At 62.9% G+C, this 24,951-nt stretch overlaps 1 protein-coding gene across 3 annotated transcripts in view; it reads left to right on the top strand.

Moving 5' to 3' along the window:
• LOC140392386 (ATP-dependent RNA helicase DDX19A-like) overlaps window positions 1-24,951 on the top strand; it is a 112,044-nt gene that overhangs the window by 38,308 nt on the left and 48,785 nt on the right. For 2 of the 3 annotated variants that reach the window (XM_072477675.1, XM_072477678.1), the window contains exons 2-7: window positions 12,202-12,256; window positions 13,091-13,150; window positions 15,905-16,040; window positions 19,905-19,997; window positions 21,536-21,638; window positions 22,007-22,121. In XM_072477675.1, coding sequence (XP_072333776.1) covers window positions 12,202-12,256; window positions 13,091-13,150; window positions 15,905-16,040; window positions 19,905-19,997; window positions 21,536-21,638; window positions 22,007-22,121 — 562 coding nt within the window. The remainder of the gene's footprint in view (window positions 1-12,201; window positions 12,257-13,090; window positions 13,151-15,904; window positions 16,041-19,904; window positions 19,998-21,535; window positions 21,639-22,006; window positions 22,122-24,951) is intronic. The other variant, XM_072477676.1, reaches the window with a different exon arrangement.

Below are 24,951 nucleotides of genomic sequence, written 5' to 3'. Positions count from 1 at the left end.
AGGGAGGGAGGGAGGGGACGGGGGAGGGAGGGGACGGGAGAGGGAGGGGACGGGCGAGAGAGAGAGGGAGGGGACGGGCGAGAGAGAGAGGGAGGGGACGGGCGAGAGAGAGGGAGGGGACGGGCGAGAGAGAGGGAGGGGACGGGCGAGAGAGAGGGAGGGGACGGGCGAGAGAGAGGGAGGGGACGGGCGAGAGAGAGGGAGGGGACGGGCGAGAGAGAGGGAGGGGACGGGCGAGAGAGAGGGAGGGGACGGGCGAGAGAGAGGGAGGGGACGGGCGAGAGAGAGGGAGGGGACGGGCGAGAGAGAGGGAGGGGACGGGCGAGAGAGAGGGAGGGGACGGGCGAGAGAGAGGGAGGGGACGGGCGAGAGAGAGGGAGGGGACGGGCGAGAGAGAGGGAGGGGACGGGCGAGAGAGAGGGAGGGGACGGGCGAGAGAGAGGGAGGGGACGGGCGAGAGAGAGGGAGGGGACGGGCGAGAGAGAGGGAGGGGACGGGCGAGAGAGAGGGAGGGGACGGGCGAGAGAGAGGGAGGGGACGGGCGAGAGAGAGGGAGGGGACGGGCGAGAGAGAGGGAGGGGACGGGCGAGAGAGAGGGAGGGGACGGGCGAGAGGGAGGGAGGGGACGGGCGAGAGGGAGGGAGGGGACGGGCGAGAGGGAGGGAGGGGACGGGCGAGAGGGAGGGAGGGGACGGGAGAGAGGGAGGGAGGGGACGGGAGAGAGGGAGGGGACGGGACGGGAGAGAGGGAGGGAGGGGACGGGAGAGAGGGAGGGAGGGGACGGGAGAGAGGGAGGGAGGGGACGGGAGAGAGGGAGGGAGGGGACGGGAGAGAGGGAGGGAGGGGACGGGAGAGAGGGAGGGAGGGGACGGGAGAGAGGGAGGGAGGGGACGGGAGAGAGGGAGGGAGGGGACGGGAGAGAGGGAGGGAGGGGACGGGAGAGAGGGAGGGAGGGGACGGGAGAGAGGGAGGGAGGGGACGGGAGAGAGGGAGGGAGGGGACGGGAGAGAGGGAGGGAGGGGACGGGAGAGAGGGAGGGAGGGGACGGGAGAGAGGGAGGGAGGGGACGGGAGAGAGGGAGGGAGGGGACGGGAGAGAGGGAGGGAGGGGACGGGAGAGAGGGAGGGAGGGGACGGGAGAGAGGGAGGGAGGGGACGGGAGAGAGGGAGGGAGGGGACGGGAGAGAGGGAGGGAGGGGACGGGAGAGAGGGAGGGAGGGGACGGGAGAGAGGGAGGGAGGGGACGGGAGAGAGGGAGGGAGGGGACGGGAGAGAGGGAGGGAGGGGACGGGAGAGAGGGAGGGAGGGGACGGGAGAGAGGGAGGGAGGGGACGGGAGAGAGGGAGGGAGGGGACGGGAGAGAGGGAGGGAGGGGACGGGAGAGAGGGAGGGAGGGGACGGGAGAGAGGGAGGGAGGGGGAGGGAGGGAGGGGACGGGAGAGAGGGAGGGAGGGGACGGGAGAGAGGACGGGAGGGGACGGGAGAGAGGACGGGAGAGAGGGAGGGAGGGGACGGGAGGGAGGGAGGGAGGGGACGGGAGAGAGAGAGAGAGGGAGGGAGGGAGGGGACGGGAGAGAGGGGACGGGATAGAGAGGGAGGGAGGGAGGGGACGGGAGAGAGAGAGAGCGAGGGAGGGGACGGGAGAGGGAGGGAGGGAGGGGACGGGAGAGGGAGGGAGGGGACGGGAGAGGGAGGGAGGGGACGGGAGAGGGAGGGAGGGTACGGGAGAGAGAGAGGGAGGGAGGGGACGGGAGAGAGAGAGGGAGGGAGGGGACGAGAGAGGGAGGGAGGGGACGGGATAGAGAGGGAGGGAGGGAGGTGACGGGAGAGAGAGGGAGGGGGGGAGGTGACGGGAGACCCAGGGAGGGAAGGAAGGGACGGGAGAGAGTGAGGGAGGGAGGGACGGGAGAGAGGGAGGGAGCGAGGGGACGGGAGAGAGGGAGGGAGCGAGGGGACGGGGGAGAGAGAGGGAGGGGACGGGAGAGAGAGGGTGGGGACGGGGACGGTGGAGAGAGAGGTTGGGGACGGGGGAGAGAGAGTGAGGGGACGGGAGAGGGAGGCAGGGGACGGGAGAGGGAGGCAGGGGACGAGGGAGGGAGGGGACGGGAGAGGGAGGGAGGGGACGGGAGAGGGAGGGAGGGGACGGGAGAGGGAGGGGACGGGCGAGAGAGAGAGAGAGAGGGTGGGGGCGGGCGAGAGAGAGGGAGGGGACGGGCGAGAGAGAGAGAGAGGGAGGGGACGGGAGAGAGGGAGGGAGGGGACGGGAGAGAGGGAGGGAGGGGACGGGAGAGAGGGAGGGAGGGGACGGGAGAGAGGGAGGGAGGGGACGGGAGAGAGGGAGGGAGGGGACGGGAGAGAGGGAGGGAGGGAGGGGACGGGAGAGAGGGAGGGAGGGGACGGGAGAGAGGGAGGGAGGGGACGGGAGAGAGGGAGGGAGGGGACGGGAGAGAGGGAGGGAGGGGACGGGAGAGAGGGAGGGAGGGGACGGGAGAGAGGGAGGGAGGGGACGGGAGAGAGGACGGGAGAGAGGGAGGGAGGGGACGGGAGGGAGGGAGGGAGGGGACGGGAGAGAGAGAGAGAGGGAGGGAGGGAGGGGACGGGAGAGAGGGGACGGGATAGAGAGGGAGGGAGGGAGGGGACGTGAGAGAGAGAGAGCGAGGGAGGGGACGGGAGAGGGAGGGAGGGAGGGGACGGGAGAGGGAGGGAGGGGACGGGAGAGGGAGGGAGGGTACGGGAGAGAGAGAGGGAGGGAGGGGACGGGAGAGAGAGAGGGAGGGAGGAGACGAGAGAGGGAGGGAGGGGACGGGATAGAGAGGGAGGGAGGGAGGTGACGGGAGAGAGAGAGAGGGGGGGAGGTGACGGGAGACCCAGGGAGGGAAGGAAGGGACGGGAGAGAGTGAGGGAGGGAGGGACGGGAGAGAGGGAGGGAGCGAGGGGACGGGAGAGAGGGAGGGAGCGAGGGGACGGGGGAGAGAGAGGGAGGGGACGGGAGAGAGAGGGTGGGGACGGGGACGGTGGAGAGAGAGGTTGGGGACGGGAGAGAGAGAGTGAGGGGACGGGAGAGGGAGGGAGGGGACGGGAGAGGGAGGCAGGGGACGAGGGAGGGAGGGGACGGGAGAGGGAGGGAGGGGACGGGAGAGGGAGGGAGGGGACGGGAGAGGGAGGGAGGGGACGGGAGAGGGAGGGGACGGGCGAGAGAGAGAGAGAGAGGGAGGGGGCGGGCGAGAGAGAGGGAGGGGACGGGCGAGAGAGAGAGAGAGGGAGGGGACGGGCGAGAGAGAGAGAGAGGGAGGGGGCGAGAGAGAGAGAGGGAGGGGACGGGCGAGAGAGAGGGAGGGGACGGGCGAGAGAGAGGGAGGGGACGGGCGAGAGAGAGGGAGGGGACGGGCGAGAGAGAGGGAGGGGACGGGCGAGAGAGAGGGAGGGGACGGGCGAGAGAGAGGGAGGGGACGGGCGAGAGAGAGGGAGGGGACGGGCGAGAGAGAGGGAGGGGACGGGCGAGAGAGAGGGAGGGGACGGGCGAGAGAGAGGGAGGGGACGGGCGAGAGAGAGGGAGGGGACGGGCGAGAGAGAGGGAGGGGACGGGCGAGAGAGAGGGAGGGGACGGGCGAGAGAGAGGGAGGGGACGGGCGAGAGAGAGGGAGGGGACGGGCGAGAGAGAGGGAGGGGACGGGCGAGAGGGAGGGAGGGGACGGGCGAGAGGGAGGGAGGGGACGGGCGAGAGGGAGGGAGGGGACGGGCGAGAGGGAGGGAGGGGACGGGCGAGAGGGAGGGAGGGGACGGGCGAGAGGGAGGGAGGGGACGGGCGAGAGGGAGGGAGGGGACGGGCGAGAGGGAGGGAGGGGACGGGCGAGAGGGAGGGAGGGGACGGGCGAGAGGGAGGGAGGGGACGGGCGAGAGGGAGGGAGGGGACGGGCGAGAGGGAGGGAGGGGACGGGCGAGAGGGAGGGAGGGGACGGGCGAGAGGGAGGGAGGGGACGGGCGAGAGGGAGGGAGGGGACGGGCGAGAGGGAGGGAGGGGACGGGCGAGAGGGAGGGAGGGGACGGGCGAGAGGGAGGGAGGGGACGGGCGAGAGGGAGGGAGGGGACGGGCGAGAGGGAGGGAGGGGACGGGCGAGAGGGAGGGAGGGGACGGGCGAGAGGGAGGGAGGGGACGGGCGAGAGGGAGGGAGGGGACGGGCGAGAGGGAGGGAGGGGACGGGCGAGAGGGAGGGAGGGGACGGGCGAGAGGGAGGGAGGGGACGGGCGAGAGGGAGGGAGGGGACGGGCGAGAGGGAGGGAGGGGACGGGCGAGAGGGAGGGAGGGGACGGGCGAGAGGGAGGGAGGGGACGGGCGAGAGGGAGGGAGGGGACGGGCGAGAGGGAGGGAGGGGACGGGCGAGAGGGAGGGAGGGGACGGGCGAGAGGGAGGGAGGGGACGGGCGAGAGGGAGGGAGGGGACGGGCGAGAGGGAGGGAGGGGACGGGCGAGAGGGAGGGAGGGGACGGGCGAGAGGGAGGGAGGGGACGGGCGAGAGGGAGGGAGGGGACGGGCGAGAGGGAGGGAGGGGACGGGCGAGAGGGAGGGAGGGGACGGGCGAGAGGGAGGGAGGGGACGGGCGAGAGGGAGGGAGGGGACGGGCGAGAGGGAGGGAGGGGACGGGCGAGAGGGAGGGAGGGGACGGGCGAGAGGGAGGGAGGGGACGGGCGAGAGGGAGGGAGGGGACGGGCGAGAGGGAGGGAGGGGACGGGCGAGAGGGAGGGAGGGGACGGGCGAGAGGGAGGGAGGGGACGGGCGAGAGGGAGGGAGGGGACGGGCGAGAGGGAGGGAGGGGACGGGCGAGAGGGAGGGAGGGGACGGGCGAGAGGGAGGGAGGGGACGGGCGAGAGGGAGGGAGGGGACGGGCGAGAGGGAGGGAGGGGACGGGCGAGAGGGAGGGAGGGGACGGGCGAGAGGGAGGGAGGGGACGGGCGAGAGGGAGGGAGGGGACGGGCGAGAGGGAGGGAGGGGACGGGCGAGAGGGAGGGAGGGGACGGGCGAGAGGGAGGGAGGGGACGGGCGAGAGGGAGGGAGGGGACGGGCGAGAGGGAGGGAGGGGACGGGCGAGAGGGAGGGAGGGGACGGGCGAGAGGGAGGGAGGGGACGGGCGAGAGGGAGGGAGGGGACGGGCGAGAGGGAGGGAGGGGACGGGCGAGAGGGAGGGAGGGGACGGGCGAGAGGGAGGGAGGGGACGGGCGAGAGGGAGGGAGGGGACGGGCGAGAGGGAGGGAGGGGACGGGCGAGAGGGAGGGAGGGGACGGGCGAGAGGGAGGGAGGGGACGGGCGAGAGGGAGGGAGGGGACGGGCGAGAGGGAGGGAGGGGACGGGCGAGAGGGAGGGAGGGGACGGGCGAGAGGGAGGGAGGGGACGGGCGAGAGGGAGGGAGGGGACGGGCGAGAGGGAGGGAGGGGACGGGCGAGAGGGAGGGAGGGGACGGGCGAGAGGGAGGGAGGGGACGGGCGAGAGGGAGGGAGGGGACGGGCGAGAGGGAGGGAGGGGACGGGCGAGAGGGAGGGAGGGGACGGGCGAGAGGGAGGGAGGGGACGGGCGAGAGGGAGGGAGGGGACGGGCGAGAGGGAGGGAGGGGACGGGCGAGAGGGAGGGAGGGGACGGGCGAGAGGGAGGGAGGGGACGGGCGAGAGGGAGGGAGGGGACGGGCGAGAGGGAGGGAGGGGACGGGCGAGAGGGAGGGAGGGGACGGGCGAGAGGGAGGGAGGGGACGGGCGAGAGGGAGGGAGGGGACGGGCGAGAGGGAGGGAGGGGACGGGCGAGAGGGAGGGAGGGGACGGGCGAGAGGGAGGGAGGGGACGGGCGAGAGGGAGGGAGGGGACGGGCGAGAGGGAGGGAGGGGACGGGCGAGAGGGAGGGAGGGGACGGGCGAGAGGGAGGGAGGGGACGGGCGAGAGGGAGGGAGGGAGGGAGGGGACGGGAGAGGGAGGGAGGGGACGGGAGAGAGGGAGGGAGGGAGGGGACGGGAGAGGGAGGGAGGGAGGGGACGGGAGAGGGAGGGGACGGGAGAGAGAGAGGGAGGGAGGGGACGGGAGAGAGAGAGGGAGGGAGGGGACGGGATAGAGAGGGAGGGAGGGAGGTGACGGGAGAGAGAGAGAGGGGGGGAGGTGACGGGAGACCGAGGGAGGGAGGGGACGGGAGAGAGGGAGGGAGCGAGGGGACGGGGGAGAGGGAGGGAGGGGACGGGAGAGAGAGGGTGGGGACGGGGACGGTGGAGAGAGAGGTTGGGGACGGGGACGGTGGAGAGAGAGGTTGGGGACGGGAGAGGGAGGGAGGGGACGGGAGAGGGAGGGAGGGGACGGGAGAGGAAGGGGACGGGAGAGGGAGGGAGGGGACGGGAGAGGGAGGGAGGGGACGGGAGAGGGAGGGAGGGAGGGAGGGGACGGGAGAGAGAGAGAGGGAGGGGACGGGAGAGAGAGGGAGAGAGAGGGAGGGAGGGGACGGGAGAGGGAGGGAGGGAGGGGACGGGAGAGGGAGGGAGGGACGGGAGAGTGAGGGAGGGGGACGGGAGAGTGAGGGAGGGGGACGGGAGAGAGAGAGAGAGGGAGGGGACGGGAGAGAGAAAGAGGGGGAGGGGATGGGTGAGAGGGGGAGGGGATGGGTGAGAGGGGGAGGGGATGGGTGAGAGGGGGAGGGGATGGGTGAGAGGGGGAGGGGATGGGTGAGAGGGGGAGGGGATGGGTGAGAGGGAGAGGGAGGGAGGGGACGGGAGAGGGAGGGAGGGGACGGGAGAGGGAGGGAGGGGACGGGAGAGGGAGGGAGGGGACGGGAGAGGGAGGGAGGGGACGGGAGAGGGAGGGAGGGGACGGGAGAGGGAGGGTGGGGACGGGAGAGGGAGGGTGGGGACGGGAGAGGACGGGAGAGAGAGAGAGGGAGGGAGGGGACGGGAGAGAGGGAGGGAGGGGACGGGAGAGAGAGGGTGGGGACGGGCCAGAGAGAGGGTGGGGACGGGAGAGGGAGGGAGGGGACGGGACAGGGAAGGAGGGGACGGGAGGGAGAGAGAGGGGACGGGAGGGAGAGAGAGGGGACGGGAGGGAGAGAGAGGGGACGGGAGGGAGAGAGAGGGGACGGGAGGGAGAGAGAGGGGACGGGAGGGAGAGAGAGGGGACGGGAGGGAGAGAGAGGGGACGGGAGGGAGAGAGAGGGGACGGGTGAGAGGGGGAGGGGACGGGTGAGAGGGGGAGGGGACGGGTGAGAGGGGGAGGGGACGGGAGAGAGGGGGAGGGGACGGGAGAGAGGGGGAGGGGACGGGAGAGAGGGGGAGGGGACGGGAGAGAGGGGGAGGGGACGGGAGAGAGGGGGAGGGGACGGGAGAGAGGGGGAGGGGACGGGAGAGAGGGGGAGGGGACGGGAGAGAGGGGGAGGGGTTGGGAGAGAGGGGGAGGGGATGGGAGAGAGGGGGGACGTGAGAGGGAGGGAGGGGACGTGAGAGGGAGGGAGGGGACGGGAGAGGGAGAGAGAGGGAGGGAGGGGACGGGAGAGGGAGGGAGGGGACGGGAGAGGGAGGGAGGGGACGGGAGAGGGAGGGAGGGGACGGGAGAGGGAGGGAGGGGACGGGAGAGGGAGGGAGGGGACGGGAGAGGGAGGGAGGGGACGGGAGAGGGAGGGAGGGGACGGGAGAGGGAGGGAGGGGACGGGAGAGGGAGGGAGGGGACGGGAGAGGGAGGGAGGGGACGGGAGAGGGAGGGAGGGGACGGGAGAGGGAGGGAGGGGACGGGAGAGGGAGGGAGGGGACGGGAGAGGGAGGGAGGGGACGGGAGAGGGAGGGAGGGGACGGGAGAGGGAGGGAGGGGACGGGAGAGGGAGGGAGGGGACGGGAGAGGGAGGGAGGGGACGGGAGAGGGAGGGAGGGGACGGGAGAGGGAGGGAGGGGACGGGAGAGGGAGGGAGGGGACGGGAGAGGGAGGGAGGGGACGGGAGAGGGAGGGAGGGGACGGGAGAGGGAGGGAGGGGACGGGAGAGGGAGGGAGGGGACGGGAGAGGGAGGGAGGGGACGGGAGAGGGAGGGAGGGGACGGGAGAGGGAGGGAGGGGACGGGAGAGGGAGGGTGGGGACGGGAGAGGACGGGAGAGAGAGAGAGGGGACGGGAGAGAGGGAGGGAGGGGACGGGAGAGAGAGAGGGTGGGGACGGGAGAGAGGGAGGGAGGGGACGGGACAGGGAAGGAGGGGACGGGAGAGGGAGGGAGGGGACGGGAGGGAGAGAGAGGGGACGGGAGGGAGAGAGAGGGGACGGGAGGGAGAGAGAGGGGACGGGAGGGAGAGAGAAGGGACGGGAGGGAGAGAGAGGGGACGGGAGGGAGAGAGAGGGGACGGGAGGGAGAGAGAGGGGACGGGAGGGAGAGAGAGGGGACGGGAGGGAGAGAGAGGGGACGGGAGGGAGAGAGAGGGGACGGGAGGGAGAGAGAGGGGACGGGAGGGAGAGAGAGGGGACGGGAGGGAGAGAGAGGGGACGGGAGGGAGAGAGAGGGGACGGGAGGGAGAGAGAGGGGACGGGAGGGAGAGAGAGGGGACGGGAGGGAGAGAGAGGGGGCGGGGATGGGAAAGAGGGGGTGCAAAACAGATTGGATGGAAAGGGGATGGGAAAGAAAGAGAATGCGAAAGGGGATGGGAAAGAGAGTGATGGGGGATGGGAGGGAGAGAGAGAGGATGGGAGAGAGGAGGATGGGAAAACGAGGAGATGGGAAAGAGAGAGAGGAGATGGGAAAGAGAGAGAGGAGATGGGAAAGAGAAAGGGGATGGGAAAGAGGGGGGGATGGGAAAGAGGGGGGGATGGGAAAGAGGGGGGGATGGGAAAGAGAGGGGGGATGGGAAAGAGAGGGGGGATGGGAAAGAGAGGGGGGATGGGAAAGAGAGGGGGGATGGGAAAGAGAGGGGGGATGGGAAAGAGAGGGGGGATGGGAAAGAGAGGGGGGATGGGAAAGAGAGGGGGGATGGGAAAGAGAGGGGGGATGGGAAAGAGAGGGGGGATGGGAAAGAGAGGGGGGATGGGAAAGAGAGGGGGGATGGGAAAGAGAGGGGGGATGGGAAAGAGAGGGGGGATGGGAAAGAGAGGGGGGATGGGAAAGAGAGGGGGGATGGGAAAGAGAGGGGGGATGGGAAAGAGAGGGGGGATGGGAAAGAGAGGGGGGATGGGAAAGAGAGGGGGGATGGGAAAGAGAGGGGGGATGGGAAAGAGAGGGGGGGTGGGAAAGAGAGGGGGGGTGGGAAAGAGAGGGGGGGTGGGAAAGAGGGGGGGATGGGAAAGAGGGGGGATGGGAAAGAGAGGGGGGATGGGAACGGGAAGGGATGGGAAAGGGAAGGGATGGGAAAGAGGGGAAATGGGAAAGATGTGGGGGATGCAAAGGGAGAGGGGGGATGGCAAAGGGGATGAGAAAGAGAGAGGGGACGGGAAAGAGAGGGGACGGGAAAGAGAGAGGGGACGGGAAAGAGAGAGGGGACGGGAAAGAGAGAGGGGACGGGAAAGAGAGAGGGGACGGGAAAGAGAGAGGGGACGGGAAAGAGAGAGGGGACGGGAAAGAGAGAGGGGACGGGAAAGAGAGAGGGGACGGGAAAGAGAGAGGGGACGGGAAAGAGAGAGGGGGGGCGGAAAAGATGGGGGGTGGCAAAGGGAGAGGGGGGATAGGAAAGGGGATGAGAAAGAGAGAGGGGATGGGAAGAGTGAGAGGGGATGGCAAAGAGTGAGAGGGGATGGCAAAGAGTGAGAGGGGATGGCAAAGAGTGAGAGGGGATGGGAAAGTGAGAGAGAGGGGATGGGAAAGAGAGAGAGGGGATGGGAAAGAGAGAGAGGGCTGGGAAAGAGAGAGAGGGGCTGGGAAAGAGAGAGAGGGGATGGGAAAGAGAGAGAGGGGATGGGAAAGAGAGGATGGGAAAGAGGGGGGATGGAAAAGATGGGGGGTGGCAAAGGGAGAGGGGGGATAGGAAAGGGGATGAGAAAAAGAGAGGGGATGGGAAAGAGAGAGAGGGGATGGGAAAGAGAGAGAGTGGATGGGAAAGAGAGAGAGGGGATGGGAAAGAGAGAGAGGGGATGGGAAAGAGAGAGAGGGGATGGGAAAGAGAGAGAGGGGATGGGAAAGAGAGAGAGGGGATGGGAAAGAGAGAGAGGGGATGGGAAAGAGAGAGAGGGGATGGGAAAGAGAGAGAGGGGATGGGAAAGAGAGAGAGGGGATGGGAAAGAGAGAGAGGGGATGGGAAAGAGAGAGAGGGGATGGGAAAGAGAGAGAGGGGATGGGAAAGAGAGAGAGGGGATGGGAAAGAGAGAGAGGGGATGGGAAAGAGAGAGAGGGGATGGGAAAGAGAGAGAGGGGATGGGAAAGAGAGAGAGGGGATGGGAAAGAGAGAGAGGGGACTGGAAAGAGAGAGGGGACTGGAAAGAGAGGGGACTGGAAAGAGAGAGAGGGGGCGGCGAGAGCGGGGAAGGAGGGGGCGGCGAGAGCGGGGAAGGAGGGGGCGGCGAGAGCGGGGAAGGAGGGGGCGGCGAGAGCGGGGAAGGATTGGGGCGGCGAGAGCGGTGAAGGAGGGGGCGGCGAGATCACGGAAGGAGGGGGCGGGGGTGACGAGAGCGGGGAAGGAGGGGGCGACGAGAGCGGGGAATGGGGGTGCGGCGAGAGCGGGGAATGGGGGTGCGGGGAGGAGGGGGCGACGCGAGCGCGGAAGGAGGGGGGCGGCGAGAGCGCGGAAGGAGGGGTGGGCGGCGAGAGCGGGGAAGGAGGGGGCGGCGAGAGCGGGGTAGGAGGGGGCGGCGAGAGCGGGGTAGGAGGGGGCGGCGAGAGCGGGGCAGGAGGGGGCGAGGGAGGGGGCGACGCGAGCGGGGAAGGAGGGTGCGAGAGCGCTGAACGAGGGGGCGGCGAGAGCGCGAAAGGAGGGGGCGGGGAAGGAGGGGGCGGCGAGAGCGCGGAAGGAGGGGGCGGGGGCAGTGAGAACGGGGAAGGAGGGGGTGTCGATAGCGGGGAAGGAGGGGGCGCCGATAGCGGGGAAGGAGGGGGCGCCGATAGCGGGGAAGGAGGGGGCGGCGAGAGCGGGGAAGGAGGGGGCGAGAGCGGGGAAGGAGGGTGCGGCGAGAGCGGGGAAGGAGGGTGCGGCGAGAGCGGGGAAGGAGTGTGCGGCGAGAGCGGGGAAGGAGGGGGCGGCGAGAGCGGGGAAGGAGGGAGCGGCGAGAGCGCGGAAGGAGGGGGCGGCGAGAGAGCGGGAAAGGAGGGTGCGAGAGCGTGGAAGGAGGGGGCGGCGAGAGCGGGGAAGGAGGGGGCGGCGAGAGTGGGGAAGGAGGGGGGTGGCGAGAGCGGGGAAGGAGGGGGCGGCGAGAGCGTGGAAGGAGGGGGGCGGCGAGAGCGTGGAAGGAGGGGGCGGCGAGAGCGTGGAAGGAGGAGTGTGCGAGAGCGTGGAAGGAGGGTGCGAGAGCGGGGAAGGAGGGGGCGGCGAGAGCGGGAAGGAGGGGGCGGCGAGAGCGTGAAAGGAGGGGGCGGCGAGAGCGGGGAAGGAGGGGGCGGCGAGAGCGGGGAAGGAGGGGGCGAGAGCGGGGAAGGAGGGGGCGGGGAAGGAGGGAGCGGGGAAGGAGGGGGCGGCAAGAGCGGGGAAGGAGGGGGCGAGAGCAGGGATGGAGGGGGCGGCGAGAGCGGGGAAGGAGGGGGGCGGCGAGAGCGGGGAAGGAGGTGGTGGCGAGAGCGGGGAAGGAGGGTGCGAGAGAGCGGGGAAGGAGGGTGCGAGAGCGGGGAAGGAGGGTGCGAGAGAGCGGGGAAGGAGGGTGCGGCGAGAGCGGGGAAGGAGTGTGCGGCGAGAGCGGGGAAGGCGTGTGCGGCGAGAGCGGGGAAGGCGTGTGCGGCGAGAGCGGGGAAGGCGTGTGCGGCGAGAGCGGGGAAGGCGTGTGCGGCGAGAGCGGGGAAGGCGTGTGCGGCGAGAGCGGGGAAGGCGTGTGCGGCGAGAGCGGGGAAGGCGTGTGCGGCGAGAGCGGGGAAGGCGGGGGCGGCGAGAGCGGGGAAGGCGGGGGGCGGCGAGAGCCCCGAAGGATGGGTTGGCGAGAGTGGGGAAGGATGGGCGATCCAGGCAGAGAAGGAGAGAATTGGAGTGAGAACATTGGGTACAAGGGTGAGAGGGGGAACGAGAGAGAGGTCAGGTGTTTATGTGTGGAGTGTTATCGAGACGAGTTTCAGTGTCATTAAATTTTGTGATTCATTTTTTGCAGTTGGGATCTTTGAAAATTCAGGATAAATTACACAAGCTGTCCACATCGAGGCAAGGTACAATCCAGTTAGAAATGGGGTAAATGTCTCTCTCCACTGTCCCCGTCAAACACTCCCAGGACAGGTACAGCACGGGATTAGATACAGAGTAAAGCTCACTCTACACTGTCCCCATCAAACACTCCCAGGACAGGTACAGCACGGGATTAGATACAGAGTAAAGCTCACTCTACACTGTCCCCATCAAACACTCCCAGGACAGGTACAGCACGGGGTTAGATACAGAGTAAAGCTCCCTCTACACTGTCCCCATCAATCACTCCCAGGACAGGTACAGCATGGGGTTAGATACAGAGTAAAGCTCCCTCTACACTGTCCCCATCAAACACTCCCAGGACAGCTACAGCACGGGGTTAGATACAGAGTAAAGCTCACTCTACACTGTCCCCATTGATGCACGATCAATTGCACAAAGACTAAAGTTGGGTACAACTGTGGCTTTATTACAGTCAGATGCGAGGCCTCCTGCTGCAGCTGGCGAAATGGCAGGGTACTGGAGGTCATGCATATTTATACAGTTCTCCCTGGGCGGAGCCAGCCAGCAGGAGCTTCCGGTGAACCTGTAGTGCAGGTCCTACCTTGCATCTCCTATTACAGTGGATCACCACACCCATCAAACACTCCCAGGACATGTACAGCACGAGGTTAGATACAGAGTAAAGCTCCCTCTACACTGTCCCTATCAAACACTTCCAGGACAGGTACAGCACGGGGTTAGATACTGAGTAAAGCTCCCAAACACATGTCGCTGTCAAACCCGCCCTTGTCCTTGCAATGTTGTTTCTCAACTGACGATTGGCTGTAACTGAAATCTTCCCTTTCCCTTGATAGCAGGAGCCTCGGAGCAGGATAACCAAGATGGGGACCGAGAGGCTGATGAAGACGGTGGGAGTACGATTGCTGATTCTTCCTTTTGCCCGCGATTGTTTGCAGATGGGTGGAGGGTGTTGATATGGTGACAGCGATTTGGTTTGAGTTTGATAAGGGAACTTTAAGAATCCCACTCACCCCAGTATAATTCCCTATCAATGATGGAGTGTTTTGAAGGGTGTGGCCGGACATCTAAGAGTGGTAGGACGGAATAGGGATCGGAAGAGGCCATACAAAACCCAGTAGGCTATTCGGCCCCTCGAGCCTGCTCAGCCATTTGATAAGGTCCCGGCTGAGATCTGCTTGTGTTTCGAATTACTCGTTTAAAGAAAAAATTACAGGCTGTGGGTCGCTGGCTGGGGCCCCAGCATTTTATCGTCCATCCATAATTGCTCCTTAAGTGGGTGAGCTCCATTGTGATCCCTCTGCAGTCCCGTGTTGTAAGTACATCCTCGGCACTGTTGGGGAGGGAGCTCCAGGATTCTGACCCAGCGAAAGTGGAGGAAAGACTGATATATTTCCCAGTTGGGATGGTGTGTGTTGGGCTCAGAGGGGGAACCTGCAGCTGGTGGGTGTTCCCCATGTGTCTTCTGCTGCCCCCTTGTCCTAGACGTTAGAGGTGGTGGATTTGGAAGGTCGAAGGAGCCTTGGCGAGTTGCTGAGGTGCATCTTGTAGACGGTACACACAGCTGCCACTGTGCGTCAGTGGTGGAGAGAGTGAATGTTTGTGGTTAGCATGTCGGTTGAGCTTTGTCCTGGATGGTGCCCATCTATTACCCTTCCCTCCCGCTACCGATGATTTGATTCCCTTGCCTAACAATCTTATCTACCTCCACAATTAAAATGTTCAGTGATCCTCGGCCTCCACCGCTGTCTGAGGCAGAGGGCTCCAAAGTCTCGCATCCCTCCAAGAATAAATATCTCCTCATCTCTGTGCCTAATCGGAGGCCTAATTTTAAAACAGTATCCCCAGCCCAGGCCCACAGTTCTGGAATCACCCATGAAAGGAAGCATCTTTTCCCATGTCCACTGTGTCAATGCCTTTAGGATTTTTCATACTTCAAATCAAGTCACCCCCTAAACTCCAAGCGGAAACGAGCCCGATATATGTAAACTTTTTCTTGTTCCGGGCATCAGTCAAGCAAAGGAAAACAGAAGATTCTGGACAATTGGGTGAGGCAATGCTTCGCCTGCACCTCCTTCAATCTGGTCTATTGCATTCGCTGCTCCCAATGTGGCCTCCTCTATTGGGGAGACTAAATGCAGACTGGGTGACCTGCAGAGCACCCTCGCTCCATCCGTAAGCAGAACCCAGACCTCCCTGTTGCTTGCCATTTCAACTCACCGACTTTGCCATCATGGTCCGCGGTTCTCTCCGTCCTCGGCCTGCTGCAATGTCCCCGGTGAAGCCTGACGCAACCTGGAGGAACATCCACCACTGTCTTCCAATTAGGCACGTTACTACACACCACTGTCTTCCAATTAGGCTTTTCCCCAGGGTAGAGGGGTCAATTACTAGGGGGCATAGGTTTAAGGTGAGAGGGGCAAAGTTTAGAGTAGATGTACGAGGCAAGTTTTTTACGCAGAGGGTAGTGGGTGCCTGGAACTCACTACCGGAGGAGGTAGTGGAGGCAGGGACGATAGGGACATTTAAGGGGCATCTTGACAAATATATGAATAGGATGGGAATAGAAGGATACGGACCCAGGAAGTGTAGAAGATTGTAGTTTAGTCGGGCAGTATGGTCAGCACGGGCTTGGAGGGCCGAAGGGCCTGTTCCTGTGCTGTACATTTCTTTGTTCTTTGTTTGTTCTTTTGTTACAGTCTTCAGGCAAAACATTGATTTCAACAACTTCAGAACGCAAACTCTTCCACCTTCACCCCATTTTTCTTTCCATCAATTCATTTTCATTTTTCCATCGATCCAAATTTCCCTTCACCGTTGTCTCCTCTCCCCCCACGCCACGAGGGTTGTTCCGAGTTGTCCTTTGACACACTTGTTTCAGTTCACCTAAGTACATTCTTCTGAACTGCTGGTAAAAACACTGCTAATCTAGCTACAGATATATATTTTTAAATAAATTTAGAATACCCAATTCATTTTTTCCAATTAAGGGGCAATTTAGTGTGGCCAATCCACCTACCCTGCACATTTTTTGTGTTGAGGGGGTGAAACCCACGCAAACACGGGGAGAATATGCAAACTCCACACGGACAGTGACCCAGAGCCGGGATCGAAACTGGGACCTCGGTGCCGTGAGGCAGCAGGGCTAACCCACTGCGCCACCGTGCTGCCCCCAGATATATTTTTAACTGAACTGAGATGCTGGACCTCTGCCCACATCTTCAACTATAACGCTCAACTAACACTGCTGATACCTCGACTCCTCCCATCGTCTTACCTTGCATCATCATACCAAGCTGAGGTCTATTTAACTCCACTGGGAATCCCCCTAATCCAAACAAAACTGCATTAGCCCAAGCTTTTACAATGCTTTAATTACACCTCTGGCTCCAATACATAGTTGTGTTTAGTACTAGGATTTATTTTAAAAGCATGACTACTGCTGTCACACTTCCACAAACTCAAGCTTTTAATTCTTACTGCACCAAATACTTACAATACAATATATCTGAAATTCCTATATTCATCACACCTCGCCCTCATAAAATTACTACTCTGACCCAGGCTTTTAATCCTTACTGTACCAAATACCTATAATGCAATATATATGAAATTCCTTCAGTCATCACAGTCTTCTCCCCCTCTATCAGCTGACCTCGCCACCCAGTCGCTCCTGAACAAGCTGATTCGGAAAACACTCTTCGAGCCCAGCCACAGTGTTGAGGTGCTGCAGAAGGACCCCAGCTCTCCCCTCTACTCTGTCAAGAGCTTCGAAGAGCTTCGGCTGTAAGTATTCAACCTTGGTATTCTTCCAAATTAGGCCTCCATTACTGAGAAATTGGGCTGTAGGACCAGAGGGAGGCGTTAGGGTAGGGGTACGTCAGTCAGATAACAGTAAACGAGATTTAAAAACAAAAATCAAACTGAACATTGAGGTTCATTTTCAATGTGTACAGCAGAGAATGTTTGATAAATATTTAGCGAGATTTGGTTAGACCACACTCTGAGCACCGTGCACAGTTCTGGTCTCCATATCCCTCAGTTAGACAACACTCGGAGCACTGCGCACAGTTCTGGTCTCCATATCCCTCAGTTAGACAACACTCGGAGCACTGCGCACAGTTCTGGTCTCCGTATCCCTCGGTTAGACCACACTCGGAGCACTGCGCACAGTTCTGGTCTCCGTATCCCTCGGTTAGACAACACTCGGGGCACTGCGCACAGTTCTGGTGCCTGTATCCCACGGTTAGACCACACTCGGAGCATTGTGCACAATTCTGGTTTCCGTAAACCTCGGTTACACAACACTCGGAGCACACTTGAGTACCATGCAGAGTTCGGGTCTCCGTATCCCTCGGTGAGGGAGGCAGTGGCGTGGTGGTATTGTCACTGGACTAGTAAACCAAAGACCTAGAGTAATGCTCTGGGGATCCAAGTTCAAATCCCGCAACTGCAGATGGTGAAATTTGAATTCAATAAAAATCTGGAATTAAACATCTAATGTTGACCATGAAACCATTGGCGATTGTTAGAAAAACCCATCTGGTTCACTGATGTCCTTTAGGGAAGGAAATCTGACATCCTTACTTGGTCTGGCCTACATATATATGACTCCAGACCCACAGCAATGTGGTTGACTCTTAACTGCCCCCTCGAGGGCAATTAGGGATGGGCAATGAATGCTGGCACAGCCTGCGACGCCCACGCCCCATGAACGAAAAAAAAACTCGGAACACCGTGCACAGTTCTGGTCTCCGTATCCCTCGGTTAGACCACACACGGAGCACTGTGCACAGTTCTGCTCTCTGTATGCCTCGGTTAGACCACACACGGAGCACTGTGCACAGTTCTGGGCTCCATATCCTTCGGTTAGACCACACTCGGAACACCGTGCACAGTTCTGGTCTCCGTATCCCTCGGTTAGACCACACACGGAGCACTGTGCACAGTTCTGCTCTCTGTATGCCTCGGTTAGACCACACACGGAGCACTGTGCACAGTTCTGGTCTCCGTATCCCTCAGTTAGACCACACTCGGAGCACCGTGCACAGTTCTGGTCTCCGTATCCCTCGGTTAGACCACACTCGGAGCACCATGCACAATTCTGGTCTCTGTATCCCTCGGTTAGACCACACTCTGAACACCGTGCACAGTTCTGGTCTCAGTATCCCTTGTTTAGACCGCACCCGGTGCACCATGCACAGTTCTGGTCTCAGTATCCCTTGTTTAGACCGCATCCGGTGCACCATGCACAATTCTGGTCTCCGTATCCCTCAGTTAGACCACACTCAGAGCACCGTGCACAATTCTGGTCTCCGTATCCCTCGGTTAGACCACACTCGGAGCACTGTGCACAGTTCTGGTCTCCGTATCCCTCGGTTAGACCACACACGGAGCACTGTGCACAGTTCTGCTCTCTGTATGCCTCGGTTAGACCACACACGGAGCACTGTGCACAGTTCTGGTCTCCGTATCCCTCAGTTAGACCACACTCGGAGCACCGTGCACAGTTCTGGTCTCCGTATCCCTCGGTTAGACCACACTCGGAGCACCATGCACAATTCTGGTCTCTGTATCCCTCGGTTAGACCACACTCTGAACACCGTGCACAGTTCTGGTCTCAGTATCCCTTGTTTAGACCGCACCCGGTGCACCATGCACAGTTCTGGTCTCAGTATCCCTTGTTTAGACCGCATCCGGTGCACCATGCACAATTCTGGTCTCCGTATCCCTCAGTTAGACCACACTCAGAGCACCGTGCACAATTCTGGTCTCCGTATCCCTCGGTTAGACCACACTCGGAGCACCGCGCACAATTCTGGTCTCCGTATCCTTCGGTTAGACCACACTCGGAACACCGTGCACAATTCTGGTCTCCGTATCCCTCAGTTCGACCACACTCGGAGCACCGTGCACAATTCTGGTCTCCATATCCCTCGGTTAGACCACACTCGGAGCACCGTGCACAATTCTGGTCTCCGTATCCCTCAGTTTCGACCACACTCTGAGCACCATGCACAATTCTGGTCTCCGTATCCCTCAGTTCGACCACACTCGGAGCACCATGAACAGTTCTGGTCTCTGTATCCCTTGTTTAGACCACACCTGGTGCACCGTGCACAATTCTGGTCTCCGTATCCCTGTTAGATCACAGACTCAGCGAGAGTGGTTGACGCGAAAACACATCTATTTGTTTAATGGGGGCGTGCGGGGGGAGCTGAATAAAATCAGGAGCGATACAGGAACAGAAGGAGCTGTTGATGTTGGGGGGGGGGTAGGTGTTGAGGGAATGGGAGATGTAGAGGGAATGGGAGAAGATTGATGTGACGTACAGACGCCATTACAAAGCTGATGGGCATAGAGACCTGATTGTAAACTGTGCACTAGTTAAAGTTGATTGCCTACCAGAACTGTCACCTCCATGGTGCGAGACCTGCCCATTGCAGTATTCAAGTGACTGTGTCCCCTTCTTTTTGTTTTTAAACGCATTTTATTCAGACATGTATCAATGTAGGTTACAGCAAATAAGCACCCCGGGAAACATTCTTCCCAACAATCAACTATACAGTTTGTACAGATTTTTCTCCTTTTTCACCCCCCCCCCCCCTCACCCCCCTGCGATGAACAGCTCCTCAAACACGGTCACAAACACCCCCACCTTTTTTCAAACTCCCCTGCTGAGCCCCTTAACTCATACTTTATCTTCTCCAACCGCAGGAAGTCATACAGGTCACCCAACCAAGCTGCTACCCCCAGTGGCGATGCCGACCGCCACTCCAGCAAAATTCGCCGCAATCAGAGAGGCGAAGGCCAAGACATCGGCCTTCCTCCTCTCCATGAGCTCCGGCTTCTTTGAAACCCCAAATATCGCCACCAAACGGTCCGGGTCCACCTCCTCCTCCTCCACTATCCTGGCTAAGACCGCGAACACTCCCGCCCAGAATCTTCCCACTTTTTCACAACCCCAAAACATGTGCGCATGATTTGCTGCCCCCCCACCCACACCTCTCACACTCATCTGCTACCCCCTGAAAGAACCCACTCATTCTCGCCCCAGTCATACACACTCTGTGCACCACCTTAAACTGTACCAGGCTCATCCTTGCACAAGAGGAGGTCCCGTTTACCCTTCACAGTGCCTCACTCCATACTCCGCAATTGATCTCCACTCCCAACTCCGCTTCCCATTCCTCCCAGGGGCTGGTTTAGCACAAGGCTAAATCGCTGGCTTTGAAAGCAGACCAAGGCAGGCCAGCAGCACAATTCAATTCCTGTACAAGCCTCCCCGAACAGGCGCCGGAATGTGGCGACTAGGGGCTTTTCACAGTAACTTCATTTGAAGCCCACTTGTGACAAGCGATTTTCATTTTCATTTCATTTCCTTGATCTTCACCACCAGCTCGCCTCCCTGCTCCCCACTTGTATATATGCCCAATTCTTCCCTCTCCTTCACATCCGGAAACAGCAGTCGCTCCAGCAGGGTGTATCCCGGCAATCTAGGGAACCCCTTCCAGACCTTTTGTGCAAAGTCCCTAACCTGTAGATACCTGAACCCATTACCCCTCGGCAGCTCTACCCTCTCCCTTAGCTCCTCCAGACTGGCGAACCCTTTTACTGTGTCCCCTTCAAACTCTCTCTCTGCTCACACAGGAAGGGACCATTGCTCCAGGGGGTATACTCGATGGGTTTTAACCGACCGTCTAAGATCCAGGAAGCTGCACTCCCAATGATGCTTGCTGACCCGTGAGTGGCTGTCATGTGTTAAAACGTGATATGTGTCCTGTGTGCCTGAGCACGTGCTAATATCGGGAATATGAGATAGTGTGTGTGTGTGGAGATCATTATTCTCTCTCGCCCCCCCCCGGCCCGTCGCCCCACCCGCGCGCGCGCCCCCCCCCCCCCCCCCCCCCCCCCCGGCCCGTCGCCCCCCCCCCCCCCGGCCCGTCGCCCCCCCCCCCCCCCCCCGGCCCGTCGCCCCCCCCCCCCCCCGGCCCGTCGCCCCCCCCCCCCCGGCCCGTCGCCCCCCCCCCCGGCCCGTCGCCCCCCCCCCCCGGCCCATCGCCCCCCCCCCCCCCCCCCGGCCCGTCGCCCCCCCCCCCCCCCCCTCGGCCCGTCGCCCCCCCCCTCGGCCCGTCGCCCCCCCCCCCCCCTCGGCCCGTCGCCCCCCCCCCCCTGGCCCGTCGCCCCCCCACCCCCCCCCCCCTCGGCCCGTCGCCCCCCCCACCCCACCCCCTCGGCCCGTCGCCCCCCCCCCCCCTCGGCCCGTCGCCCCCCCCCCCCCCCTCGGCCCGTCGCCCCCCCCCCCCCCTCAGCCCGTCGCCCCCCCCCCCCCCCCTCGGCCCGTCGCCCCCCCCCCCCCCCCGTCGGCCCATCGGTCGCCCCCCCCCGGCCCGTCGCCGCCCCCCCCCCCCCTCCCCGCCCCCCTCGGCCCGTCGCCCCCCCCGGCCCGGCCCCCCCCCCCCCCCCCCGTCGGCCCATCGCCCCCCGGCCGTCGCCCCCCCCCCCCCCCTCGGCCCGTCGCCCCCCCCCCCTCGGCCCGTCGCGCCCCCCCCCCCCCCCCTCGGCCCGTCGCGCCCCCCCCCTCGGCCCGTCGCCCCCCCCCCCTCGGCCCGTCGCCCCCCCCCCCCCGGCCCGTCGCCCCCCCCACCCCCCCTCGGCCCGTCGCCCCCCCCCCCCCTCGGCCCGTCGCCCCCCCCTCGGCCCGTCGCCCCCTCGGCCCGTCGCCCCCTCGGCCCGTCGCCCTCGGCCCGTCGCCCCCCCCCTCGGCCAGTTGCACCCCCCTCGGCCCGTCGCCCACCCCTCGGCCCGTCGCCCCCCTCGGCCCGTCGCCCCCCCCCCCCCCCTCGGCCATCGCCCCCCTCCCCCTCCTCGGCCCGTGGCCCCCCCCTCGGCCCGTCGCGCACCCGTCGCCCCGTCGCCCCCCTCGGCCCGTCGCGCCCCCCCCCCCCCCCCCTCGGCCCATCGCCTCCCCCCCCCCCCCCCCCCCACGGCCCGTCGCCCACCCACCCCCCGGCCCGTTCCGTCCCCCTCGGCCCCGTCGCCTCCCCACCCGCCCCGGGGGCCTTCCGCCCCTCGCCGCCTTTCCCTCCAGCTGACGACATGAGTGGAAGTGCTTATTGGGGAAATCATGTTCTCCTGGACGTCTTTCTTCATTTCTCCCTTAACACCATGTATGCTGCCTGAGTGACACCTCTCGAAGTGCGAGGCTGGGGGTTGGAGGGTGTAGTCTGCAATCAGTGTCTGTCCACTTCCCATAATCTCCACACTGTTCCCGTCATTAGGCCACAGAACCTCATTGCTCAGTCGCAGTCGGGCACGGGAAAGACGGCTGCGTTCGCGCTTGCAATGCTGAGTCGTACAGACCCAAAGCAGCAATACACACAGGTAAGATCAGGAGAGGCTCAGTAATGAGGGTCGGAGGGTCAGTACTAAGGGAATGCCACACTGTCTGAGGGTCACCACTGAGGGAGCGCCGTACTGTGGGAGGGTCAGTACTGGGGAAGCACAGCACTGTCAGAGGGTCAATTCTGAGGGAGCACCGCATTGTCTGAGGGTTAGTACTGAGGGAGCGCCGCACTGTCGGAGACTCGGTACTGAGGGAGCGCCGCACTGTTGGAGGGTCAGGATTGAGGGAGCGCCGCACTGTCGGAGGCTCAGTACTGAGGGAGCGCAACACTGTTGGATGGTCAGTACTGAAGGGAATAGAAATGCAATGTGGCTGATAAACTTATTTTTTCCCGCTCTCTGTCCAGTGTCTCTGCCTGTGCCCCACGTACGAGCTGGCCTTGCAAACGGGGCAAGTGATCGAGCAGATGGGTGTGTACTGTACGGACATTCGAGTTGGCTACGCCGTTCGTGGCAACCGCAGTGAGTCTTCAAGCGTGGGGGTGGGGGCGGGTGGAAAGCTTGGCGTGTGAAAATTGGGCCGATGTCCTCTGATGTTTGTGAGAATGAGAGGCGGTGTCACTGAAATGCTCCAGACTCTGAAGGGGCTGGGGTAAGTTGGAAGCCAAGGGAAAGTTTCCGACGGTTTCAGGGAATCTCAATCACTCTGGCTGTCTTGGAATAATCGGGGCCGATCGCCACAGGACTGTTGTGAGGATCATGGGCGAAATTCTCCCCAAACGGCGTGATGTCCGCCAACTGGCGCCCAAAACGGCGCCAATCAGACGGGCATCGCGCCGCCCCAAAGGTGCGGAATGCTCCGCATCTTTGGGGGCCGAGCCCCAACATTGAGGGGCTAGGCCGGCGCCGGAGGGATTTCCGCCCCACCAGCTGGCGGAAACGGCGTTTGTTGCCCCGCCAGCTGGCGCGGAAATGACATGTCAGGGCGGCGCATGCGCGGGAGCGTCAGCGGCCGCTGACAGTTTCCCACGCATGCACAGTGGGGAGAGTCTCTTCCGCCTCCGCCATGGTGGAGACCGTTGCGGAGGCGGAAGGGAAAGAGTGCCCCCACGGCACAGGCCCACCCGTGGATCGGTGGGCCCCGATCGCGGGCCAGGCCACCGTGGGGGCACCCCCCGGGGCCAGGACCCCGGAGCCCGCCCACGCCGCCGTGTCCCGCCGGTAAATAGCAACTCTAATAATACGCCGGCGGGACAGGCAATTTCTCGGCGGGACTTCGGCCCATCCGGGCCGGAGAATCGAGCAGGGGGGCCCGCCAACCGGCGCGGCCCGATTCCCACCCCCGCCGAATATCCGGTACCGGAGACTTCGGCAACCGGCGGGGGCAGGATTCACGGCGGCCAACGGCCATTCTCCGACCCGCTGGGGGGTCGGAGAATGACGCCCCATGTTCCACCGAGAGTGGAGAATCTTTGGAATTCCGACACCCAGAAAGGGTCAGTGTATTCGAGCGTTATAGATTTCTGGAGGTCAAGGGAGGGAGGCGAGAGGGTAGGAAAGCGGGCAGCTAGGTTCCAAGGTTGGCAGTGGCTGCGTTGAGCAATGGGGAAGGTTCGAGTGGGCCATATGGCCCAAGTCCCACCCTGTTTCTGAATGCTTTCATGAGCAGAAACTGTCAATCAGAGGTTTCAAATTAAGAATTGATCAAAGGGTTGCCATTTATCGAACATGACTGCATCTTGACCCCTGACCCTATTCTGCAACTCTAACCCTTCAACTCCAATCCTGACCCTGAACCGTAAACCGTAACACTAACCCCTGACCCTAACCTCCAACCCTCAACCAAAACACAAACCCTGACCCTAAACCATAACGCTAACCCTTGACCCCTAGCACCCACCTGCCCGCCCCACGGTCATTGATCCCTCTACTAAGGAGGAGAAAAGTTTCTTCCTCTCTACCCTCTATGTCATTCATAATTTTGTACCTTTTGATTAGGTCGCCCCTCAGCCTTCTCTGCTCTAAGGAAAACAACCCCAGCATAACCAACCTCTCTTCATAGCTGAAACACTCCAGGCCAGGCAACATCCTGGCAAATCTCCTCTGCACCCTTTCTAGTGCAATCAGATCCTTCCTTATTGTGTGGCGACCAGAACTGCGCACAGTACTCTACCTGTGGCCTAACCAAAGATTTATACAGTTCCTATCAGAACCTTTCTGCTCTTATAATCTACGCCACAAAGTGTCCCGTATGCCTTCTTAATTACCCTATTAACATGTCCTGCCGCCTTCAGGGATCTGTGGCAAGCACCCCAAGATCCCTCTGTTCCCCCCCCCCCCCCCCCCCCCCCCCACTGTCTCGTTCTCATCTATATCGTTTATATATGTATATCATGAACAATAATCCACTGATCCCTGTGGCATGCCACTGGACACCGGCCTCCAATCAAGTAAACGGCCTTCTCCCACCATGTCTGTCTCCTACCACTAAGCCAGTTTAGGATCCAACTTGCTAAGTTACCCTGAATCCCACGGTAGCACAGTGGGTAGTGTGGCACGGTAGCACACTGGGTAGCACTGTTGCTTCACAGCTCCAGGGTCCCAGGTTCGATTCCTGGCTTGGGTCACTGTGTGTGGAGTTTGCACGTTCTCCCTGTGTCTGCGTGGGTTTCCTCCGGGTGCTCCGGTTTCCTCCCACAAGTCCCAAAAGACGTGCTGTTAGGTGAATTGGATATTCTGAATTCTCCCTCTGTGTACCCGAACAGGCGCCGGAATGTGGCGACTAAGGGATTTTCACAGTAACTTTGTTGCAGTGGTAATGTAAGCCTACTTGTGACAATAAAGATTATTATTATTTACCCCTTTATCAGTCTCCCATGTGGAGACCTTGTCAAAGGTTTTGTGGAAATCCAGATAGACTACACAGCTGCACTCCCCTCATCTACACACCCGATCACCTTTGAAAGATTTGGTTAAATTCGATGGGCATGACCTCCCTTTGACAAAGCCATGCTGACTGTCCCTGATGATTCTACTGCAAATGTTTTATTTTCTAATTAAAAAAAAAAAAATGAAAGTACCCAATTATTTTTTTCCAATTAAGGGGTAATTTAGCATGGCCAATGCACCTACCCTGCATACCTTTGCGTTGTAGGGGTGAGTCCCACGCAGACACGGGGAAAATGTGCAAACTCCAGACGGACAATGACCAGGGATTGGGATCGAACCTGGGTCCTCAGTGCTGTGAGTCAGCAGTGCTAACCACTGCGCCGCCATACCACGTTTTTACTGCAATTGTGTGGGGTGTTGGTGAGGCCACACCTGGTGTTTTGGTGTCCTTACCTGAGGAAGG

Source organism: Scyliorhinus torazame, chromosome 16 (genome assembly GCF_047496885.1).
Source record: "Scyliorhinus torazame isolate Kashiwa2021f chromosome 16, sScyTor2.1, whole genome shotgun sequence".
NCBI classification, from domain to species: Eukaryota; Metazoa; Chordata; class Chondrichthyes; order Carcharhiniformes; family Scyliorhinidae; genus Scyliorhinus; species Scyliorhinus torazame.
The sequence above is the reverse complement of the archived record's forward strand: the minus strand, read 5'-3'. Positions and strand labels throughout refer to the sequence as shown.